Source organism: Chroicocephalus ridibundus, chromosome 21, assembly GCF_963924245.1.
Source record: "Chroicocephalus ridibundus chromosome 21, bChrRid1.1, whole genome shotgun sequence".
NCBI classification, from domain to species: domain Eukaryota; kingdom Metazoa; phylum Chordata; class Aves; order Charadriiformes; family Laridae; genus Chroicocephalus; species Chroicocephalus ridibundus.
In genome coordinates, this window is record NC_086304.1 from 1078591 (window position 1) to 1099694 (window position 21104).

Here is a 21104-nt window from a genome sequence, read left to right on the forward strand (position 1 = left end):
AATATTCTTGTTGCTGCCACTGTATGAGGAAGAAAGGGATTTGCCTGTGTATTTAATGTGAAGAGTTTCCATTATTCCGTCTCTTGCAAAATAGCAATCCTGCGGGTTTCTGCTGAAGAAAGTCCTTGATTTTGCTGCAGACTTTTATTCTGGTAGCGAGCCGGCGTCCTGCCCTCATCTCCTTTCAGACGCCTCGGGAGAATTCAGATGTTCTGCCAACAGCAGCGAGAAATTTCAGGCCTTATTTTTCTTGGATCAGTCCCAGCAGAGTGGAATTTATTTTTCACTTGCAAGCTGAAATTTTCATACTGAGGAAAAAAGAGAAACTGCCTAACAGTCTCATTCTCTTTAAAGAGCTTTAAATATGTGCAAACCTAAAAATAGGAATATTTTTTTCCCTGAGAAGTTTCCACCAAGTGATTTAGCAGAGGACTGAAGGCGGGAGGGTAAATCTGTCCCCAGCTCTGCAGCAAGAAAGCGCTCCCAAACATGTAGCTTCAGCATGTACGTGAGCAAGACAAATCCCGGGTGGTTGTGGCTCCAGCTACTCTGTGAAACACCACCAAAATCTGGTCTTAAAGCAGCGATCGTGGACATTTCAGCCAGGGACAGTTTCTAGCCGTGTATTGAAGATTACTTACATCTGCTTACCTTACCTATTCAATGTTGCATAGCTAATAAACATATACGGTCTGTTTCCTCACCATTTTCCATACCTACCTAGAATAGTGAAAGCCCTCGCAGAGTACTTCTGTTTGTAGGGGGGTTGGGTGGGTTGGTCGGTGCCTATTGCCACGTACGTTACTGAGGGAGGGCTAATAGCACAGTAAATGTGGGCGAAATATGTAATAATTGGAAATTAAAGCTTTTCTTAAAGCTTGTTTGAAAGGATCGAACGTATACGAAATTATGAAATGTGATCTGTGCATCCCTGTTCCCTCCAGTCATCTCCATCGGCAGAGGAAGTCTCTCTGATTAGGAGACGAATCTGCGTTTCTCTTGGCTCCTACCTGTGCTCACCGTTTTCACAGAATCATTTAGGTTGGAAAAGACCCTTAAGGTCATTGAGTCCAACCGTTTTGATAAGCACCTTAAATTTCTTTTTCGCTTTTTTAAGGGTTGGCACGTGGTAATTCCACCAAAGTTGCTTTCTCCAAAGTAGATTTAAATAATTACTGTTCGGTATTGAAAGGACAGCATTGTTCCAGATAGTCTGTCCTCGTGATACCTGTTATCCATATTGCTCTGTACGGATAGTATGGAAAGAATAAACAATATGTTAGAAAAACTGCTCGCTTATCTCATTGAGCCAAAGTTCTGCTTATTCAGATCCTTTTTCTTGACCTATTTGGTAACGTAGCTGGAGCCTAAAGAAGAAAATGCAGACGGATTTTCTAGTAATGTTTACAAAACTGTTACGTATGCACAGAACATCATTTCCCTGATTCTTTTGAATAACAGATGCGCTTATGCAATGTATTAACATCTTGTTTCTCTTCCTTTTAGCTGTATAAAAAGCCAGATGTCCCACTTTATAAAAAAATCCGTTCTAGTAAGTAAAATCTTATTACTGAAATGTGTGAACTGTGGAATTTTCACCATGACACCCCTCCTTTCTGCCGTGCTCTTCATCCTACCGAAGACACTGCCACCCTCCTTTTTTGCTTTATGTAATTGGAATGAAAATATTATAGATAAATAGTTCTACTTTTTCACCTGGAAAGAATTCTTTTCCCTGTTTGGGTTTGTTTTTTTGTTGTTTTTTTTTTCTCCAGATGTCTATGTGGATGTCAAGCCCCTCTCTGGCTATGAGGCCACGACCTGCAATTGTAAGAAACCAGATGATGACAACGGAAAGGGCTGCGTGGAGGACTGTCTTAACAGGTTAGAAATGGGTTGGAATCATAGAATCATAGAGTGGTTTGGGTTGGAAGGGGCCGTTAAAGGTCATCTAGTCCAACCCTCGAGTTGACTGGTTCCGATAAGAGAATTGCAATAGATGTATTATTTCACGTCAGCTACTAGTATCTTAAGAAAAGAGCTGTGATGGGTGCAACCCCAGTAATAAAAGTATTGTTACAGAGTGTCCAGGGGAGCTTTCTGCTGCATGTATGCTCCACTGCCTCTTACTTCAGAGGAAGATCCCATGAAAAGCTCCTTTCTGCTCTTTCAGTAGCAGCGAGAACCAGGCTGGGAATCCTGGTGTGAATTATACCTTGCAAACAAGAAGCATTTTAGTTCTTTAATAACTTTTGTTTAACAGAGGAATTTTATTTTTTTTTCTTGTATGATAGATCTGAAGGTATGCTCTTCTCCTTCCTTTAACTTCTTTGTTTTTTATTTTAGGATGATCTTTGCTGAGTGTTCACCCAACACCTGCCCTTGTGGTGAACAGTGTTGTAATCAGCGGATACAGAGGCATGAATGGGTGCAGTGCCTGGAAAGGTTCCGGGCTGAGGAGAAAGGATGGGGTATTCGTACCAAAGAACCCCTGAAAGCAGGACAGTTTATCATTGAATATCTGGGAGAAGTTGTTAGTGAGCAAGAATTCAGGTAGAAATATTTATTTGCTGCTTTGGCATGGAAGGCTCAATAAATAGCATCTGTTCTCGTTGCTCGGAAATCCTTAGACAGAAACAAAGGGGGAAGTAAGGGGGGGGGAAATGCTTTTCTGGTCACAGCCACCAGAAGGAAGGCTTAGAATTCACCTTTTTTGATCAACCGAGTTTTTCTCAGTAAAATAGAGAGGAACGATTAGTGTTTGGAATGCATCATCTGCCACATCTGCTCTGTAAATGCCCGATGCCACAAGTGAACGTGAATTTGACGAAATTACGAGCCCTGTGCAGGATTTGAACTCTGCAAGGTAGAACTGAGGGACAGGAAGGGAAGCGGGCTTTTGCAGATAGGTATAAAGAAAAAAGACCCAGTGGGAGCATAATAACCAACGAAAGAAAGAAATTGCTTTCTTGTTAACATCATAGCACCCTAGGGCCACTGAGGTTGGAGGGACATACTTGCCGCTCTCCGAGCTCCACCAGAAAACAAGCGCAATCTTGTCGTTCAGAGACAACTGCGAACGCAGCCGACTCGGTACTGGTGCTCCCTTGCTAACGAGAGGTAGCTGTAATCCATGGACGTCATTGCAGAGATTGTGTCCGGTCCCAGATGATGAAAGGGAGGAGCTGATTGTTGTACACATGCGTACATATACACACCAAAGAATGTATACTTGCATTTTCTCTTCCGTACACAGGTTACCAACATGAAATGTATACAAATAATCTGCAGAACCCAAAAGGGAGCATTCCAGAAGAGCAAATTTCTAAATTCTAATCCAAGCTCTGTCAATGGCCTTGACTTATAAAAATAGGTATAATAATGGTTTTCCTCCATCTGTAGGTGTACGGTTCTATAAAATATAAAAGATTATAATTGCTTTTTCTTCAAAACCCTCTCTCAGAATTCTTGAACGCGCTATTACTATGTTACTCCCTGTTGGCTTTGCAGCAACAAGCAGAATGACAAATAACTTTCCTGTGTTGCTTCCTAGGAACCGGATGATTGAACAGTACCATAATCACAGTGATCATTACTGCCTGAATTTAGACAGTGGAATGGTGATAGATAGTTATCGTATGGGCAATGAGGCTCGTTTTATCAACCACAGCTGTAATCCTAACTGTGAGATGCAGAAATGGTAAGAAAACCATATTCTATTTACTGGAAGACTGATATGGCAGTGACTAAGATATAGATAACCAGATCATCTGAGAGAATCTGACCTAAAATTAGGGAGGGGAATCGAGCTGAACAGTGTAAATGATATTTACTGTCATGCTTGCATTGCACAAGAGGCGTAACGTAATGTTTTCGAGTGTTGGACGTTTTGGAGACGGGATCCGAGTTCTCTGGCAAGGCAAATCCAACGCTGTTGTTTGTCATACTGTTAACCTGCTAGAAATTTTGAAGCCTGGGTAATGCCGTAAAATAATCTACGTGTATATATTATTTCCTTCTGGCAATTCAAATATTTTTTTAAAGCAGGCAAAGAGGGAAGTAGTCTGATTTCGGCACACCCTGTGTCATACCTGTTCTATGGTATCAGAAATCCAGTGCCAGACTAGCAGGAAGTACTTCTGAGCGGTTTGTAGTGAATAACTTCCAGTGAAATAGCAGGTGGTGCTAAGAGGAATCGGCTCTGGTGGCAGCAGAGTAGCTTGGAATTCTCAGATAACTCTAGTGGACTTCAGCAACAGTAATCACGTTTTAAATTTTAAAATCCAACACAAAGAACAAGTAAAAGAATTGGAGAGGCAGTTAATGTTAGTACCTTCTGTGAAAAGAGGTGTGGTGTTCAGTGTGAGCTTTGATTGAGGCTGAGGGCCGCAGTCTTGGCGGTTGATCGGTAGATCTGCTGTGAGAGCCAGGACAGTTTGTAGCTTCTCTATTTGAAGCACAACTTCCTCCTCGTTGTAAATGCAGTATTCCCTTTATTGGCTTTCAGAGTTTATTGTAAGAGATAAACAAGAGAACGGTAACAGAGAAGAACAAGCACAACGCAGGGCACAGCAGAAGTGTTTCCTCCTGTCGCGAACACTTCCACTGAGCGGACAAAGACAAGTTTCTTTTTAATGATTGGGAATATTTTATTGTACTTTCCCCGCAGGTCTGTTAATGGTGTTTACCGAATTGGATTGTATGCGCTTAAAGACATGCCTGCTGGTACTGAATTGACTTACGACTACAATTTTCATTCATTTAACGTTGAAAAACAGGTAGGGATCACAGTGCAAGACCTCGAAAAGACGCACCAAGGGCAAACAGTTCTGTACAGTTGAAGGCCAATTATCAAAACCTGTTGTGTTGTATTTGACGGAACAGGTGGTTTATAATATTGAGAGATAATTTAGAGATAATTTCAATATTTTGGGTTTTATTTAAAATAATTTATCTTTTTTTTTTTCACCTTACCTTTTCTAAAGCAACTCTGCAAATGTGGTTTTGACAAATGCAGAGGAATAATTGGGGGTAAAAGTCAGCGAATGAATGGACTTTCAAGCAAAAGCAACCAGCCTGTGAGCACCCACAGAAGGCCTGGGCGGTCGAAAGAGAAAAGGAAGTCAAAGCACAAACTAAAGAAGAGAGTAAGTAGTGAAGACAGCTTTTTTCGTGGATAAAGGTTAATAGGCGATCAGTTTGTGCCATCAGACCAAAAAACTGTATTTGTATATTTTAAACTTCAGAGAAATGCTATAGAGAAATACTAAAGGTTCTCTCTTGGGAGCTACTTTTAGGGCTTTGCTGAGCTCTTGGCACAGTTTTTCCTGTCTATCAGAATGATCTCTTTTCCAGAGGGGCCACATGCCGGAGGAACCCAGTGAAAGTGTGAATGCACCCACACGGCTGACACCACAGCTGCAGATGAAACCCATGTCTAACAGAGAAAGGTAAGGAATGATTTCGGTGGGATTTTCCTCAGAAATGAAGTGTTGTGCAAATGTTAAAACTATATTTTTCTGTAAGATAGGACATCATGAAATGTCTGAGCGAGCAGTTCTTAGTTCTTTAACCAGTTAGGGTGGGATTCCTCTCCACTGAGGAGAGAGGTACAGAAGAGTACCTCTAAATATCTGTCTTTTTCCCCATATCAAGGAACTAATTTTACAGTAAGAAGGTGATTCTTGAAAGTTTTTCTAATTTCTGTAGGAATTTTGTGCTAAAACACCATGTATTTTTGGTACGAAACTGGGAAAAGATTCGACAAAAGCAAGAGGAAGTGAAGCAAGTCAGCGATAATATCCACACCACATCGCTGTACACCCGCTGGAACGGGATCTGTCGGGATGACGGCAACATCAAATCTGGTGAGGCCAACACAGGTTCTCCAGGTTGCTCCATGGAGCACCTACATGACGTGCCCATGAAGCTTTTAAGCTCACTGTGTGTATAAATCAGTTGTAGAGTTACTACAAGATCCACGTACCTTTTGTAATACGCCCGGGGAATGCTGTACGGATGAAATACCTATATAAGTGTCTGTGTGTGTGTGCCCCTTACGCAGCAGAGTCAGACAGAAGCCCTTTCACTATTTCAGTGTATTTTTTGCATTATGAGATTCTGTAGTTTCCTCTGAAACACTTCATGCTGTTTTCCTAAGAACGAGAACTTTGTACTGTATAAACCATTTGTCCGGTTGCTAGATTCACCCGTGTTCCTCCAGCAGCCCCGATGTCTCAAGTCCTGGTAGAAGTTGTCCTGTCTCACGTTTCATCAAGAGTGGCTTAGCAGAGGAGGAGGATTTAACATTTTCCGTGGTTGGACCCCTACAGAGAAGGGCTGCTTTCTGCTTTCTGTATCCCTAACCCAGAAACAGTTGCACTGACTTTGAAAATTGTCATTTATCCCCATAATTCGAGGGATTTCAGGCCTTCAGAGAACAAAGCTTGTTGGCATGCGGTCAGTTATGTGAATGGTACAGAATATGACTATCAGAAGAAAGGTATTAATCCTGCTCCAAAAATAGCACTCTATTTGTAGGAGTGTAGTCTTCACAGCCATGCAGGGTTTGGTCCCCACTCTCAGGTACAGGAGAAGTCGGGAGGCGAGTGTTTTGGGTGAATTCAATGACATGCTTTATTTGCTCCAGCAACATCAAATGCTTTAATAACCAGCCTAACCACGTAGGTGAGCTCTAGGCAGTGAGAGCCAGCGGGGGAATACGAAACTGAAGCCTTTTGCTGTTACAGTCGCTTAGAAAACATGTTCATTTTAATGATTGGCGATGGAGTTGATGGATCGAAAAAGATGCTGCAATTTGATCTTTAATTTTTTGTTTAGAGATAATTCTTTTTTGCCCTCTTTCAGATGTCTTCATGACCCAGTTTTCAGCCCTTCAGACCTCCCGCTCTGTGAGAACACGACGCTTGGCAGCAGCTGAAGAGAATATTGAAGTGGCTCGTGCTGCCCGCCTAGCACAAATCTTCAAGGAAATATGTGATAGTATCATATCCTATAAAGGTGAAGGTGACACTCCTAAAAAGGTCTCCATGGAGACTTTTTCAGCCTCTGGAACAGTGGACTCTGACTAGAAAATACTAGAAAAAAAGGAGTTTATTTCAGGATGTTAAATAACCTTCCTTTTATTTTTTTTTCTTTTTTTTGTTTTCCTGCTACCAGTATAATCGCTTTGCTTTATCCTCAACCCCTTCCTTTGCCATCAGAGTCTGCAGTTGTTGCTGTCCTTTTAAACTGATTCTTCAGTAGCTCATCACACTGGTACAATTGACAGACTTGCAAGGAAGCTCTCCTCTGTTTTGATACGTGTCGTCCGATTACCGCAACCAACTTCTAGAAATACAACAGCATTTCAATTCCCTGTGCCTCAGATAGTAGAAGAGCCTTTTTTTAACCGAGATTATATGTTAGTTGCTTGTCTTTTTAAGTTTTTCTCAAGTAAATGTTGGTAAACTGTGTGTTCCTGTTACAGATTCCTCCAGGCAGGCTCTGGCAGCTCCTCTCCTGAACCTGCCCCCAAAGAAAAAGTAAGTACTTGCTTCTCAGAGCAACCCATATTTTTCTATAATGGATTTGCACAGCTTTGAATTGCTAGTGAAAATGACGTTGTGCATACCTTCCCATTTTAGAAATGCAGACTATTATGAGAAGATCTCTGACCCATTGGACCTTGCCACAATTGAGAAACAGATCTTGACTGGCTATTATAAAACTGTGGAAGCTTTTGATGGGGACATGCTGAAGGTCTTCCGGAACGCAGAGGTGAGGCTCTTTCTGGCCTTAAAGCTATCGCATAGACAGTGGGGTTACACCCTCATTTAATGCTCTTGACTTACAGCAATAAAAGAAGAAAAATATTTTAGAGAAAGAGAACTTGTGATGATCTGTTTCTGATGAACGGACCTTGATAGCAATTCATGTGCTTCAGCTCACTCCTAGGGCTCTGTGGTTGCCTTTAGTCGGTCAAGAACACGCGTGAATAGCTAACCTAAAGCAGTTCCAGTGTCTTTTGGAAGAGGTATCTTGTTCTTCAGTGTCGTACGTGAGATACGTGGACGTGCTGTTCAGAAGGAAGCAGGTGGGCAGGTGTATTCCACACGTGTGGCTGCAGCTTTAGTGAAGACACCTTTAAGGGGGAATGCAGACAGGGGGAATGCACCAAAAGCGTGGAACCTGGGGAAAAAAATATTTTTGTTTCTTTGTTTTGTTTTTATTCAGAAATATTATGGCAGAAAATCTCCAACTGGGCGTGATGTATGCCGGCTACGGAAAGCATATTATAACGCTCGCCATGAGGCATCTGCCCAAATTGATGAAATTGTGGGAGAAACAGCAAGTGAAGCTGACAGCAGCGAGACATCGGTCTGTGAAAAAGAAAATGGTCATGAGAAGGACGAGGATGTGATCCGTTGCATTTGTGGCCTTTACAAAGATGAAGGACTCATGATCCAGTGTGAAAAGTGCATGGTGAGGCAGGGGGAACACGCAACGGAGCCTGGTGCTCTTTTTCCATCCTTCGTAACCAGTTGAACTTTTACCAGGAGTTTCCACGTAGCTCGTAGCATTAGTTACCTCTTCAGGCTTTCATTTCCTCTCTAAAGGAATCGAGAGGTTCTGTTTTCACAGAGGAAATGCAGCTTGCATTTCTGAAACTGCCAGCAACTGCTGTCTTCAGGCAAATTAATTTGAACAATTCTGGGCTTTTACACTAACAGTTGCATGGGGATCTTGTCTGTCTTCTGACATAATGTGAAATAGTTCAAATGGGAAGCTTGTTTTCTCGCTTTCCTTAGCATTTTTTGAGAAAATGCAATTTCTTAAATAAAACCTGTCACAGGAATTTCTAACTGGGGTGGTTTTGTTCCCTAGGTCTGGCAGCACTGTGACTGTATGGGTGTGAATTCGGATGTTGAACACTACCTGTGTGAGCAGTGTGAACCTCGATCCGTGAATAGGGTAAAAAAAAAAAAAGTCTCCTCTTTATTACTACAGTTATAAACTAAAGCAGCTCTTGCGTTTATATTTGTTGAGGTTGGCAAGACCAGTGTGAGATTCTCACTTTATCCTGTAGCTTCCTTGGTTTAGATTTAATCACATTAAGTGCCAGTTCTTCTTCTCTATCCACTTCTGCGTATTTCCAAAAGGATTTCAGCCCCATTTTTGCACTGATGATGGTGGGCGTCTCAGGATTTCCTTCCCTTTTTCTTTTTTCATCCAGGAGGTTCCCATGATTCCTCGTCCCCATTATGCCCAGCCTGGCTGTGTTTATTATATATGCTTATTACGGGATGATCTGCTGCTGCGCCAAGGTATGTGCTAACTCTGGCGGCTGCTGTGATTTCCATCAGATAAGAGCGTGCAGAGATTTCTGGCATCAGCCCGTTCGAAATGCTTTTATCTTCTTACACGTAGAAAGCTGCACTCTTTGCTATTATGGGAGTGACCCACAGTAAGAGTTCTCACAGGCTGGTTGTGAAGAAACAGTAATTACCTTGAGCACAGACAGGGCTCTCCTCCTGGCCAGAGAAGGAAGATGCTGAGCCAACTTCTGGTAGTTAACATTTAGAAGTAAAGGCACAGGCGGCTATTAGGCCTTCGGTATTTAGGCTACAGATACACACAGGGTTAGAAAGAAGCCTATATAATTATTAAGAGAACTGCTCTTGAATGGGTGAAACTGGTTGGTGTGTTTACTAGAGGGGAATGGGAGACTCTTCAGGAAAATGGAGAATTAAAAAAAAAAAAAGGTCAAAGAACAGTGTGTTCTTTACCCCCTCTGCAGGATTCGAGAATTGGCATTCGGTCTTCACTGTTGCTCTGCACGGTGTATCCTGTCTAGAGTTCAGTGATTTGGTGTTCTCATTTCTTGTTTTGTGCTGGGTTCCTTGCTGGAGAGGAGCTCCCTTCCTAGGGTCGTATCAGTACTCACTTGTATGTTTTCTGTTAAAATGGATTATGTTTTACCTGGGGTTTGCGGCATCTTCCACTCACTCATAGCATTAAGGTGACTTTTGTCAATGACACGTTATATTTCATTCGCATACCTCTAACCTGATCTTGGTGACCTGACGTAGAGAAATGTTAGTCCTTACGTGGGTAAACTCCATGTGCCATCGGCAGAGGACAAGGGAGACCAAACTGCCACTGTTGGGCCCCAAATGCCCCTGCAGTTACTACCGTGAATAGCTTAAGCAAGGTGTATAACCAGAAGGTGCTAGAAAGGAATACACAGAGGAGAGAAAGGGGAAATCTGTGGATTCATTGCTGGTCTCAAGTTCTCCACCAAAGGTTCTGGGGCACGACACCTGCCTGTAGAAATCGTGATGAAGGCACACAGACATATAAAGCATCTTGGAGACAGTAGAAGAAACAGGTTTTTACTCCCTCTGGTTTCTAAAAGGTCATGTAATTTACAGATTCCAAGGTAAAGGAGACCATAGTGACCTTCAGTCCTGCAGGCACGTAGACTGTTACGCATTTCCTACGTGTTGTGTATTAGAAAGAGGCCGATCCAAGGATAAAGGCTGAAGGTGCTTTTGACCATTGCCCTCCTTTGTAAGTTTGTCCACCCTCGCTGCTGGGGAGTTGTGGCTGTACGTTGAATTAGTTTGTCTTCCAGAGAACTCATGTTTTTGAGGAACGAGGCTGAAAAGCTTCCAACTGTGTGAGTGCACACACGTGACTGTGGTCACATCCCTCTAAATACTGAGGGCCCTTCAGTCTCTGGTTACGGGACTTGTTTTTTAATTTCTTGCTAATTCTACTTGATGTTCTTGAGTTATATATTACGGATGCGCTTCCTCTGCAAAAATTACCTAACACATAAAACCAGGAGGTTATGCAAATAGATCTGATCAATTGGTCCATCACATCCTGCGGAGTGAACAAAAGGTGCGACCTCAGATGCGAGTTGATAAACAGAAGTCAAAATGGATCTCGGAAAACCCACATAGCCAGAAACTGTCACGTGTCATTACCGTTGGTGCACCAGCAATGGCAGCCCCGTCTCTTCCTTGAAAACACGGAACTGTAAACTCCCTTTTTGAGACAGAGGGGTGGCTGTTTCAGTAGTTACTAACATCTGGAGAAACTTGAATTGAAATCAGTCTTCCTGATCCTTAGGGCAAGAGAGTGTCCATGTACTAGAGTCGCTTCATTCTCATGGAAGAGGTAGGGAAGAAGAGTTGAAAGTAGCTAATTTAAAATAACAGCCAAAAATAGATGGACTTATTTACCTTCTGCTTGGGGTCAGCAGCTGCCCTCAGCGTGTACCTTACTTTTTTTTTTTTCTCTACAAGTCTTTTAAAGACGTTCAGGAAGTGGGTTCCTTAAAAGTAATCCTTAACTTACTAAAAAGAAGATACTCTCCCAGCTTTAGTTCAGATAGTGAGAAGAGCTACACAAATGGTGAGTACAGGCTAATCACCAGCGAATACACGCTGAATCTTTGAAGAGCCTGCGCTCTGCTCGCTGGTGTGCAAGCCTCCGACACTCTGTCTTCAGTCCGGTTTTTACTTGATGAAGTTAGAATAAAGCTCTTATCTCTCCTTACTACAACTACAGCTTCTGTTTCATAGGGATCCTGGTATACTAGAAGCTGGCTTCATGGTCGTAGGCAGATGTCAGTGCTTTAAATCGGATGATTATTTTAATAGTGCAACGTGTTGTGCTCCACTGTCACAGTGACAGGTGACAACATAACACCTTAAAGCGATTTTTGCGCATGAGGAGTCCTTAGGAGCATCTTCTAAACTTACATACACGAGATTGATAATGAGATTATATTGACAAAAATATAATTACAGGTCCTTCTCTTTAATCCTGAATTTGGCTATAAGCTAAGGGAGGTGTTCACGAGCCTGGGGCCACGTTGCACTTGGTGGTTCCCCAGCATCTTTTTACTACGCTGTGGAAGTAACAGAGACCAAACCTGCTACTTAAATGACAGTAATGCACGTGGAAGGAAAACAGACATAACTGTACATACCCCAAAATAGCTATGTGCTTAGGGGAAAAAAATCCAGGGATCGTTGCAATTCAATGGAAACGTAAGAGAAATGTTCAGCCTGAGTCAAAAAGGCAAACTGAGTATTAGAAGTTACTACGAACGAAACAGAAAAAGTAACCGTGCCGTTCTATGATCTTACGGTACGTCTGTGTCTTGCATGCTGTGTACCGTTCTTGTCATCCCGTCCCAAAAAAGAGGATCTTACTGCTTGTAAAAACAGGCACGATGACAAGGATAATCAGATACGAAACATCTCTGCTGTGAGCAAAGTCTTCGCAGATGGTTTGGAGGGTGGTACAATAGAGGTCTGTGAAATCTGGAGTGGCACAGGAAAGGGCAACAATGCAGGCATTAGGGAAGAAACACTGAAATTACCAGGTAACATATTTAAACAATAGGAAGTATTTTTTTACAAAAATGTAGCTAAACATTGCAACAGGAAGTTTGAGAGGTCAAGGGTATAAATGGCCCCAAAAAGATGAGACAAATCCTTGGAGGAAGGATTAACCTCTGCCTGCTGATGTCCAGCTATGGCCTTTAGCTCTAAAACTCCCTAAGACGGAGGTTAGAGGAAGCCTGAAGGGGATACCATGGGAAGGCTTTTCCTACGCGTGCCTTATTCCTATGCTTTTTCCTCCTAAACATCTGCTGCTGCCCCCTGTCCTAGCTAGAATACTACACTACGTGGCCTTTGACCTTCCATGGGGTAGTTTTTGTGTCTTGGCACCTTCTGGGTTTTTATTCATAAATAACAGAAAAGATGGAATTGGTTTTTAAATGCTTTATACTAAACCCAACGATAGTTTCAGTAATACCGCGAGTTTTCCAAATGTTCTCCCTCTGTGACTCTTCAGGTTCTTTGTGAACGTTATTGGTTAAAGCTTTTCCCTAAAGGAGAAGGGCTTTCTGGACGGAGCCCTGTATTTTCGCCCTGTCAAATGACAGTCATTGTCCCGCAGAGAGGTGCAGTGGACAAGCCAGGAGGGCAGCGAGCCTGGGCGGTGGAGAGCAAGTACTTTTAATGCTCTTGCACAGATCGGAGCAGAGAAATTTAAGAGTTAATTGGCTCATGGGATGAGATGAATAAATAGACGTTTAGGGACCTGTTTGGGGATGGCACTTGGGAAGGACTATTTTAGTTGCCAGGAGTGTCATTTTGTTCAGCCCTTTTTGAGTTCCGTTTACCTCTCCTGAGCTGCGCATCTTATTTCAGTTCTGCTGGTGCTTGGGGCTTCTCAGTCAATGATTTATTTTCTCACTAATAATCTTCTAAGTATCTTCTCCCTTAAATCTAAAGACTCATTTTTTAAATATCTTATGATCTGCCATAACTTACCATGATGTGTTGTTACCTGTTGGTATTTTCAGTCTGGGCGTACGATTCAGTTTATGTTTAGTTCTTGCTGTAAGCTTTTGTGAAGGCGAGCACGGTAACCTTTCCTCCTTTGCGGGTTCTGCCTTGGTTTTGCATCAGTCTTTACAGTTCAGCATTAAGTAGCTCTGTCGTGTTAGTTTTAATGAAGCCATTTGCTCCTCTATTTTTGGTGTGCCGGACTCATGAAAAGTTCTTTACAGGTGTGTATTTTGTGCCTATTGCCAGGTGATTGTGTTTACCTGATGAGAGACAGCCGTAGAACTCCAGATGGACACCCTGTCCGGCAGTCGTACCGGCTGCTGTCCCACATCAACAGGGAGAAACTCGATATTTTCCGCATTGAAAAACTCTGGAAAAATGAGAAGTACGTTCAAGGCATCTTTTGAATCTGAGACATCCCCTACACCTACCTGTCAAAGCACAGTAGTTCTGTGGAAGCTTAAACCTTGTCATAGCTTAAAAATGCAGGAGTGAACATGGTTCGGTTACAAAGGCTTGGCGATTTCCCGCTCGTCTCTGCCTCTGTTCTACAGCAGCAAAGTAAAAACGTGTGAGGTTGGAGGTTTAGGCAGGGGCTAAGAGATACGAGTTGATGCACTTTCCTCACTGTTGGAACAGGCTGAGAATATGCGCTGACGGCTGAATCAGCTCAGCTAAACCGTCGCTGACTTGCTCAGCCACTGTAACGTCATTAAATGCATCTGCCCCGTAGAGAGCGGCGCAGTAAGTCTGCTGTGTTCGTAAAAATCACACTAGGAGTATTTCCACTTACGGAAGGGAATCAAGTTGAACGTGTAATATTTGTGTGACTTCGCTTTTCCTAACAGAAGTGCAAGATAGATAATTCAAAATTGTGTGGAAGGCATTAACTAAAGCATTAACTAAAGTTGTATCACGGGCTTACAGAAATAGTCGTCTTTTTATTTTTTTCCTTCTGTTTCTCTCTTTCTCTTACCTTTACACCTTCAAACAGAGAGGAGCGGTTTGCATTTGGTCATCATTATTTCCGTCCACATGAAACGCATCATTCCCCTTCTCGGAAGTTTTACCACAATGAGCTCTTCCGGGTGCCGTTGTATGAAATTATCCCCTTAGAGGCTGTGGTGGGAACGTGCTGTGTTCTTGACCTGTACACCTACTGCAAAGGTAAGGAGACTTAACGGGATGAGGAAATAAATACGATACACCTTTCTAATAATTTGGGAAGTACCCTAAAATAGGAACTGCTGTTAAAAGGCCGTAGCCAATGTTTACAGGGTATCGGAGCTGAAGACGCGCTATTGCTTTAGCACGGGGACGGTGATTTCTGGTTTAAGAGCGCCGGTACTGAAGAGGCAGCACCCGGGGTGGGATTGTGGTCGGCAGGGAAGAGAAAATGATGGCAGTTGGTGATGATTTTTGTAAAAGTTTGGGTACTGTTTGATTAGGGCATACAGGTTTTCCTCTTAAATTGAACTACCAATGTGTCCACTATTACGATTCTGAATGGAGGAGAACAGAGAAGAACGCCTGCCATCCCACAGCACAGCTCCGACGGCCCCCTCTCCGGCACTGTGCGTGGCTTGTTCTTCCATACCGTGAATCCTCTTGAACCTGACGAATGTTCTTTCCTCTGTGCTTTGTTTTGAAACGGCAGGGAGGCCAAAAGGTGTGAAGGAGCAGGATGTGTATATTTGTGATTACCGCCTTGATAAATCAGCCCATCTCTTCTACAAGATCCACCGGAATCGGTACCCTGTCTGCACCAAGCCCTACGCCTTTGACCACTTCCCCAAGAAACTCACGCCCAAGAGAGACTTCTCAGTAAGTGTTCCTTCCCTTAGCTGCCTTGCTTTTTAGTGGAAGACTGGACGTGGTTTTGGAGAGCCCTCGGCTCTCTGTTTATGAATGAGGCTTGGTAAAACTAAGCATAGAAGCATAGACAGTCTGGATGAAAAGCAGGCTAGAAAGCAAGCTTGGGAAGAAAAAGTGACTTAAATCAGAGAATATGCAGTTAAAATACACTGAATGAATGGTGATGTGTAAGTTTAGAGTCTGTGCTTTCTGACTGAAATCTAGATGCTAATTTCATTTAAGCCACTCCTGAGTGAAAGGAGCCTGAAAACTCACTTTTCAGTTGCAATTCTGCAACTGTAAAATAAATTTATGTGGTTTAGAGTCACACAACATTTAGTCCGGTGTGAGTGTGTTAGCTTTTCTGTGTTAGGCTTTCTCTCCTTTGGTTTAATTACTGTGTCTTAATAAACTTGCTTAAAAAATGGTTTTCAGCAGTACCTTTGAGGAGTGATTCCCAATACAGAAAAAGAGCATTTTCCCATTTCCGTTCCCTTGCTCTATCAAATGACACGCTGTTTACTTTATATATAATTCTCACAGAAAAGGGATGTCTTATCAAAACCCCACCAGACAGGCAGGCAGCAAAATGGGGGAGTACGGTTTCCCTTAGCACCCTCCGTCTGCATACCTGGTCTTTTCCCTGCCTCATTTTCCCCCGTTCCGCAGCAGCAGCGGCTCCTGGCTGCGCGCGTCCCGCACAGCGCGGCTCTGGCCCTGAGCACGGAGGTGTTGGATCCGACAAGTCTTTTGCAAGGGAGCACTTTTCTTCCTGGAAGCAGAGACGTTTTTGTAGTGAGTTTAGAGATTCTTCCGAACTTCTGCTGCGCAGAAAGCAAAGATGATTTTTATCGTGGTGGCCTATGGCTTGAAATTTATTTAACAGATATGAAGGATTAGATAATAAATCTGGCTCTGATATATCCTTATTACATGATGAAGCCTTCTCCTTTGAATTCATACGATGTGTGAGATTCGCCAGCGGTGCACTGGCATTTCCAGGGTCAGGTAGGCGAGTCCTGTGTTGGTACTTCCAGACTATTTGATAGACCAGCACTTTCTTCCACTGTGAATTTTATTTGGTATTAACCAAAATCTTTATTGTTGTTACAGCCTCATTATGTACCAGACAACTACAAGAGAAATGGAGGCAGGTGAGTCTTATCTACCAGATTGTTCGTTGAGAAGAGGTGAGATAATCCCATGGGTTTGTCAGGTGTCCGCTCTTTCCTGCCCATTTCCCCTGGGGGCTGTGGAAATAAATTTAAATTATTGAAAGCAGTCCTCTAAACTTTCGAAGAGATATAAGGGAACAAGTGAGGAGGGACAGAATATAGAAGCAGCCTTAGTGTTCCGTAATAATGTACGTGAGGAAGAGTACAGGAGCCGTTTCGAAAGTCAGCAAAAGCAGCTGAGTGGGGGAGACGGCAGAGCCCGGGACAAGAGCATCGGCCTCCCTGCGCCGAGGGAGATGGGATCCCTGAAGAGAGGGATGAACAGAGGGATGAACAGAGGGACGAACAGAGGGATCCCTGAACAGAGGGATGAACAGAGGGATGAACAGAGGGATCCCTGAACTGAGGGGTGAACAGAGGGACGGACAGAGGGATCCATGAACTGAGGGATGGACAGAGGGATGGACAGAGGGATCCATGAACAGAGGGATGAACAGAGGGATGAACAGAGGGATCCCTGAACAGAGGGATGAACAGAGGGATCCCTGAACAGAGGGATGAACAGAGGGATGAACAGAGGGATCCCTGAACAGAGGGATGAACAGAGGGACGGACAGAGGGATCCATGAACTGAGGGATGGACAGAGGGATCCATGAACAGAGGGATGAACAGAGGGATCCATGAACTGAGGGATGGACAGAGGGATCCATGAACTGAGGGATGGACAGAGGGATCCATGAACAGAGGGATCCCTGAACAGAGGGATGAACAGAGGGATGAACAGAGGGACGGACAGAGGGATCCATGAACTGAGGGATGGACAGAGGGATCCATGAACAGAGGGATCCATGAACAGAGGGATGGACAGAGGGATGGACAGAGGGATGAACAGAGGGATCCCTGAGCAGTGCCCGTTGTAGGGCCAGGGCTAATGCACTCTCTTTAAAAATACCCATCAAGAGCCCAGACTGTTGCAGAAAAACACCCGTAAGTGCTGAGCTCAACTATTTTGGAAGAGAAAAACCTTTAGAATGGAAATGAAAAAGCCATTTGTTTTTAAGAGACTGCATTTGACGTTATGCAGACGAGGTTATGGGAATGTAGCCTCCCGCCGACAGTAACTAGAGGGTTCGAATGCGTGTTTCAAGTCCAGCGACTGAGACTCCAGAAAGGCCCCTGCCTGCTGGGACGTCTTCGCTCACTAGTAATTGGCCTTTCAGGTGAGCGTCTGAAAAACTGTGTATTTAAACCCTTCTTTTCCTGCTAGATCGTCCTGGAAAACAGATCGCTCAAAACCACAGATTAAAGACTTAAACCAAGAAGAAGATTCTCTTCCACCCATTGAGGATGTGTTGGGAAACCAAGACCAAGCTTCAAGCGAGATGCCCAGCCTAGAGGAGCCGGAAAAAGAGGCGCTCTCTGGTGAGACCTGCGAAGCCGATAAAAAGGTGGAAGAAAGCAATTCCGACACAAGGCAGCTGTGCACTCCAGAGGAAAGGCGGCACCTTCAGAGAGAGAGGCTTAATCAAATCCTGCTAAACCTCTTAGAGAAAATCCCAGGGAAAAACGGTGAGATTCGGTGTTCTGATGACACAGTAGCTTTTCTTCTACAGGTTTCTTTTCAGTTCGCTGCAGACCCTGTTGATAAAATAAATGTTTTTGTATGAATTTATTACCAGTGGACGTGATTAATAATTAGTTTTCTTTGCAGCAATGTTTTCTTTTGTAACAGTAGCAATTTCCGCTAAATCTGAAGGAAATTTCTTAAGACTGACATTGTGTTTTGTGTAACATTTTTAGTAACAACAAAAACTTTCTAAAGACAAATTTCCCCCCATAATTCCGTGCTTACACCTGAGAAACGCAACAGGCACGCAAAGAAAGACTGAAGAGAATTTGGAAAGTCTCTTTTGACCTTTAATGAGCTTTCCATTGGGTTCTAAGTAACTTGTGGAGGTATTGTCTAAGCTGCAGAATAAGGGTGCAGTGGTTGCAGGGGTTAAGTTTATCTCTGTTTTTAATTTGAAGCCTAGACTCGTAGGATGGTTTGGGTGGGAAGGGACCTTGAAGGTCATCTCATCCCACCCCCTGCCCTGGGCAGGGACACCTCCCACCAGCCCAGGCTGCTCCAAGCCCCGTCCAGCCTCCCGGGCCGAGGATGGGGTCGGTCCTGTCTCTTTCGTGTGCTGGGAGTTAGTGCAAAATAATGGTGGACTCATGGAATAATTGAGGTTGGAAGGATCTTTGGAGGTCACCTGGTCCAAACATGACTCAAAGCAGGCCCAGCTTCAAACTGGACGAGGCGTCCGGTGGAATTTCGAATATCGCTATGGGTGGAAACATCCTTGAAAGAGCCATGGATAGGGAAAGAGGAAACCTGTTGCCCGTATCGCCGCTTTTTACCAAAAGCCTGTGGTCTGTTGCAGCTATCGATGTCACTTACTTGCTGGAGGAAGGATCAGGAAGAAAGCTGAGGCGACGCACTCTCACCATCCCGGAGAGCAGCTTCAGGAAGTGATGCCGCGAGAGGAGGCTGCAGTCTGGAGTCTGCCGCAAGGTCTGCTGAGGACTGAGGGCAGGAGCCCAACTTCCTCTGCGCCAGCCAAGGAAAAGAGAGCAGCAGAAAACGGACAAATATACAAACAGTTAGCACTTAGACGTCTGGGTTGGCAGGTCGCCCTGCCCTGCTCTGCAGTGCTCTTCTGGTGTGTGTGTTGTTGGGCGTGCCTTGTATTGGTGTTAGGTACTGAGGAAAACCTCGTGGTCATTGTCCAGGATGGTCAAATTTAATTTATTTTTGCTTGGTATTCCCACTCAGAGGAGAGAAGAGGAAAAAAAAAAAAAAAAAAAGAATTAAAAAATGGGGAGGTAGGAAGGATAAGGACTGGCTTACTCTGATGAGAATATTCCCCGTGTTCACCGAGTAACCTGTGGTTGTACAAGGTACCGTTGGCACCGCCGCGGCCCACGGCAGTGAGTGAAAACCAGACCGGGGGGGGCGGGGGGTGAAGACCCAGTGGCTTAAAATTAAAGGCTGCCCTAAAGTTGCGGCCTCAGGTTTGCACAAGTTCCAAGACGAGAGAAACGCACCCAAACGTGCGAAGGGTTCGCCGTGGAACGGCCGGTGCACGCCTGTACCTTTGGTCTGTGCCGAGGAGAAACTCCAGAGTCCCCTCGGAGCGGAGCGCGGCAGGAGTCGGCTGGTTGAGGCACTTGCTCTGCGTCGGAGAGGGGGGAGGGGGCGGGCTGTGATTTTTTTCACTTTTTTTCTGCAGAGAAATTTTATAAAGCGAGTCAAATCCTGACGACACCATTGCTGTTGGTTTTTTTGATAAGCTGTGGTTCTCGTGCGTCTAGTGTGTTGTGCAAATTAAAATCTGTTAAAAGAAAAAGAAAAGGCAAAAAAAAAAAAAGGAAACCTTCACTACATGAACCGTCAAGCAGTATTCAGAGCGAGTATTTGTTGTGAACTGTAGAATATATCAACTGCTAACACTATTCCTGTGTTCTGGTTGTACAGCTTAAAATGTCCGTCTCTTAAATTAAGAGACAGCGTACCTCGCGCCGCCCTCTCTCTCTGCCCTGGTGAAAAGTATTATTCCCGAAAGCAACAGCCGAGGCGCCGGTTTCCCGCTGCGGGACACGGCGCTTGCCGCGACGTCCCCGAGGCGCTGCCGCGGGACCCTGCCCGCGCCCCGCCACCTTCCCGGCCCGCGGAGCCCCCGCGCTGTGGCGAAGGGAGGGGGTGCTCGGCGTACGCTGCCCCTTGAAAATGGCTTTGCTTTCTTGTCTTTCGGACGTACATATGCATATACAGTCCTGTTTTAGATGTTCTTATAAGAAAACCAGTTTTTAATGTGCCAAGTTGTATATATCTGCTGCGTGGATGTAAAGCAATACGGTAGTTACATGTTCCTTTTTAATGGACCAAGCTCGTCCTAATGTACATTCTTGTTATTATTATAATTATTTTACTCTTAGTGGAACATGACTCATTCCATTAACTTTTACGTGTTGATTTAAAAAGAAGAAAAAAAAAAAAAAAAAGAAAGGAAAAAAAACCCTTTGAGAAAAAATATTTTATTAAAAAAAAAAAAGAAATAAGAAAATAGTTTGGAATATTTTCTTACTGTAGAGAAGCACTGTACAGTACCAGGAACCCTGAGTATAAAATACTCGTGCGTGTAGTAGGAATATCGCATGTCCAAAATCTTGAGTTGTCTCATTTAGTTTAAAACAGAAATCATTGTCTCAAATGGTGTTAAACACTAAAAAGTTTTTAAAAAATAAAGTGCGTACAGAAGCGAGACACTAGCTCTGTCATTTTATCTTTCTTTTGTTGAAAGACTAAACAAAATGTTTTTTAGACAATCAAATGTTAGGTAAGTGCAAAGAATTGTTTTTCTTACTGGTGTAGAAATTAATGACTTTTTTTATTTTTCGGTTATTTTATAATAATGAGAAGACCGGTGTGTCACCAGGATCGCTGTTTTAAGACCAGGAAGCACTACATTATTGCAAATAGATATGAACTCTTAGTCTGCATGGGTGTAGGCTGTGTGATTGCTGAAAATAAATGCTGCTAATATATTTCCTTTTTACAAAGCATATCTAAATAGATCATTGTTTTGATGTTAATCTTTGTAAATTATGTATTACCAATTTTAACATTGGATGTAATTGCATAAAAAGCCT

The 21104-nt window shown here is 43.5% G+C and overlaps 1 protein-coding gene across 2 annotated transcripts in view; it reads left to right on the plus strand.

The window, feature by feature from the left end:
* Positions 1 to 19827, plus strand: part of ASH1L (ASH1 like histone lysine methyltransferase) — a 63118-nt gene extending 43291 nt beyond the window's left edge. For both annotated transcript variants that reach the window (XM_063357115.1, XM_063357117.1), the window contains exons 9-28: positions 1507 to 1552; positions 1776 to 1884; positions 2347 to 2553; positions 3554 to 3700; positions 4670 to 4778; positions 4986 to 5147; positions 5356 to 5450; positions 5710 to 5867; positions 6868 to 7020; positions 7490 to 7544; positions 7647 to 7779; positions 8236 to 8484; positions 8887 to 8973; positions 9236 to 9326; positions 13626 to 13764; positions 14374 to 14546; positions 15037 to 15203; positions 16347 to 16387; positions 17677 to 17978; positions 18836 to 19827. In XM_063357115.1, the coding sequence (XP_063213185.1) occupies positions 1507 to 1552; positions 1776 to 1884; positions 2347 to 2553; positions 3554 to 3700; positions 4670 to 4778; positions 4986 to 5147; positions 5356 to 5450; positions 5710 to 5867; positions 6868 to 7020; positions 7490 to 7544; positions 7647 to 7779; positions 8236 to 8484; positions 8887 to 8973; positions 9236 to 9326; positions 13626 to 13764; positions 14374 to 14546; positions 15037 to 15203; positions 16347 to 16387; positions 17677 to 17978; positions 18836 to 18927 (2715 nt within the window). In that variant the 3' untranslated portion in view covers positions 18928 to 19827. The remainder of the gene's footprint in view (positions 1 to 1506; positions 1553 to 1775; positions 1885 to 2346; positions 2554 to 3553; positions 3701 to 4669; positions 4779 to 4985; positions 5148 to 5355; positions 5451 to 5709; positions 5868 to 6867; positions 7021 to 7489; positions 7545 to 7646; positions 7780 to 8235; positions 8485 to 8886; positions 8974 to 9235; positions 9327 to 13625; positions 13765 to 14373; positions 14547 to 15036; positions 15204 to 16346; positions 16388 to 17676; positions 17979 to 18835) is intronic.
* The last annotated feature ends 1277 nt before the right edge of the window (positions 19828 to 21104 follow it).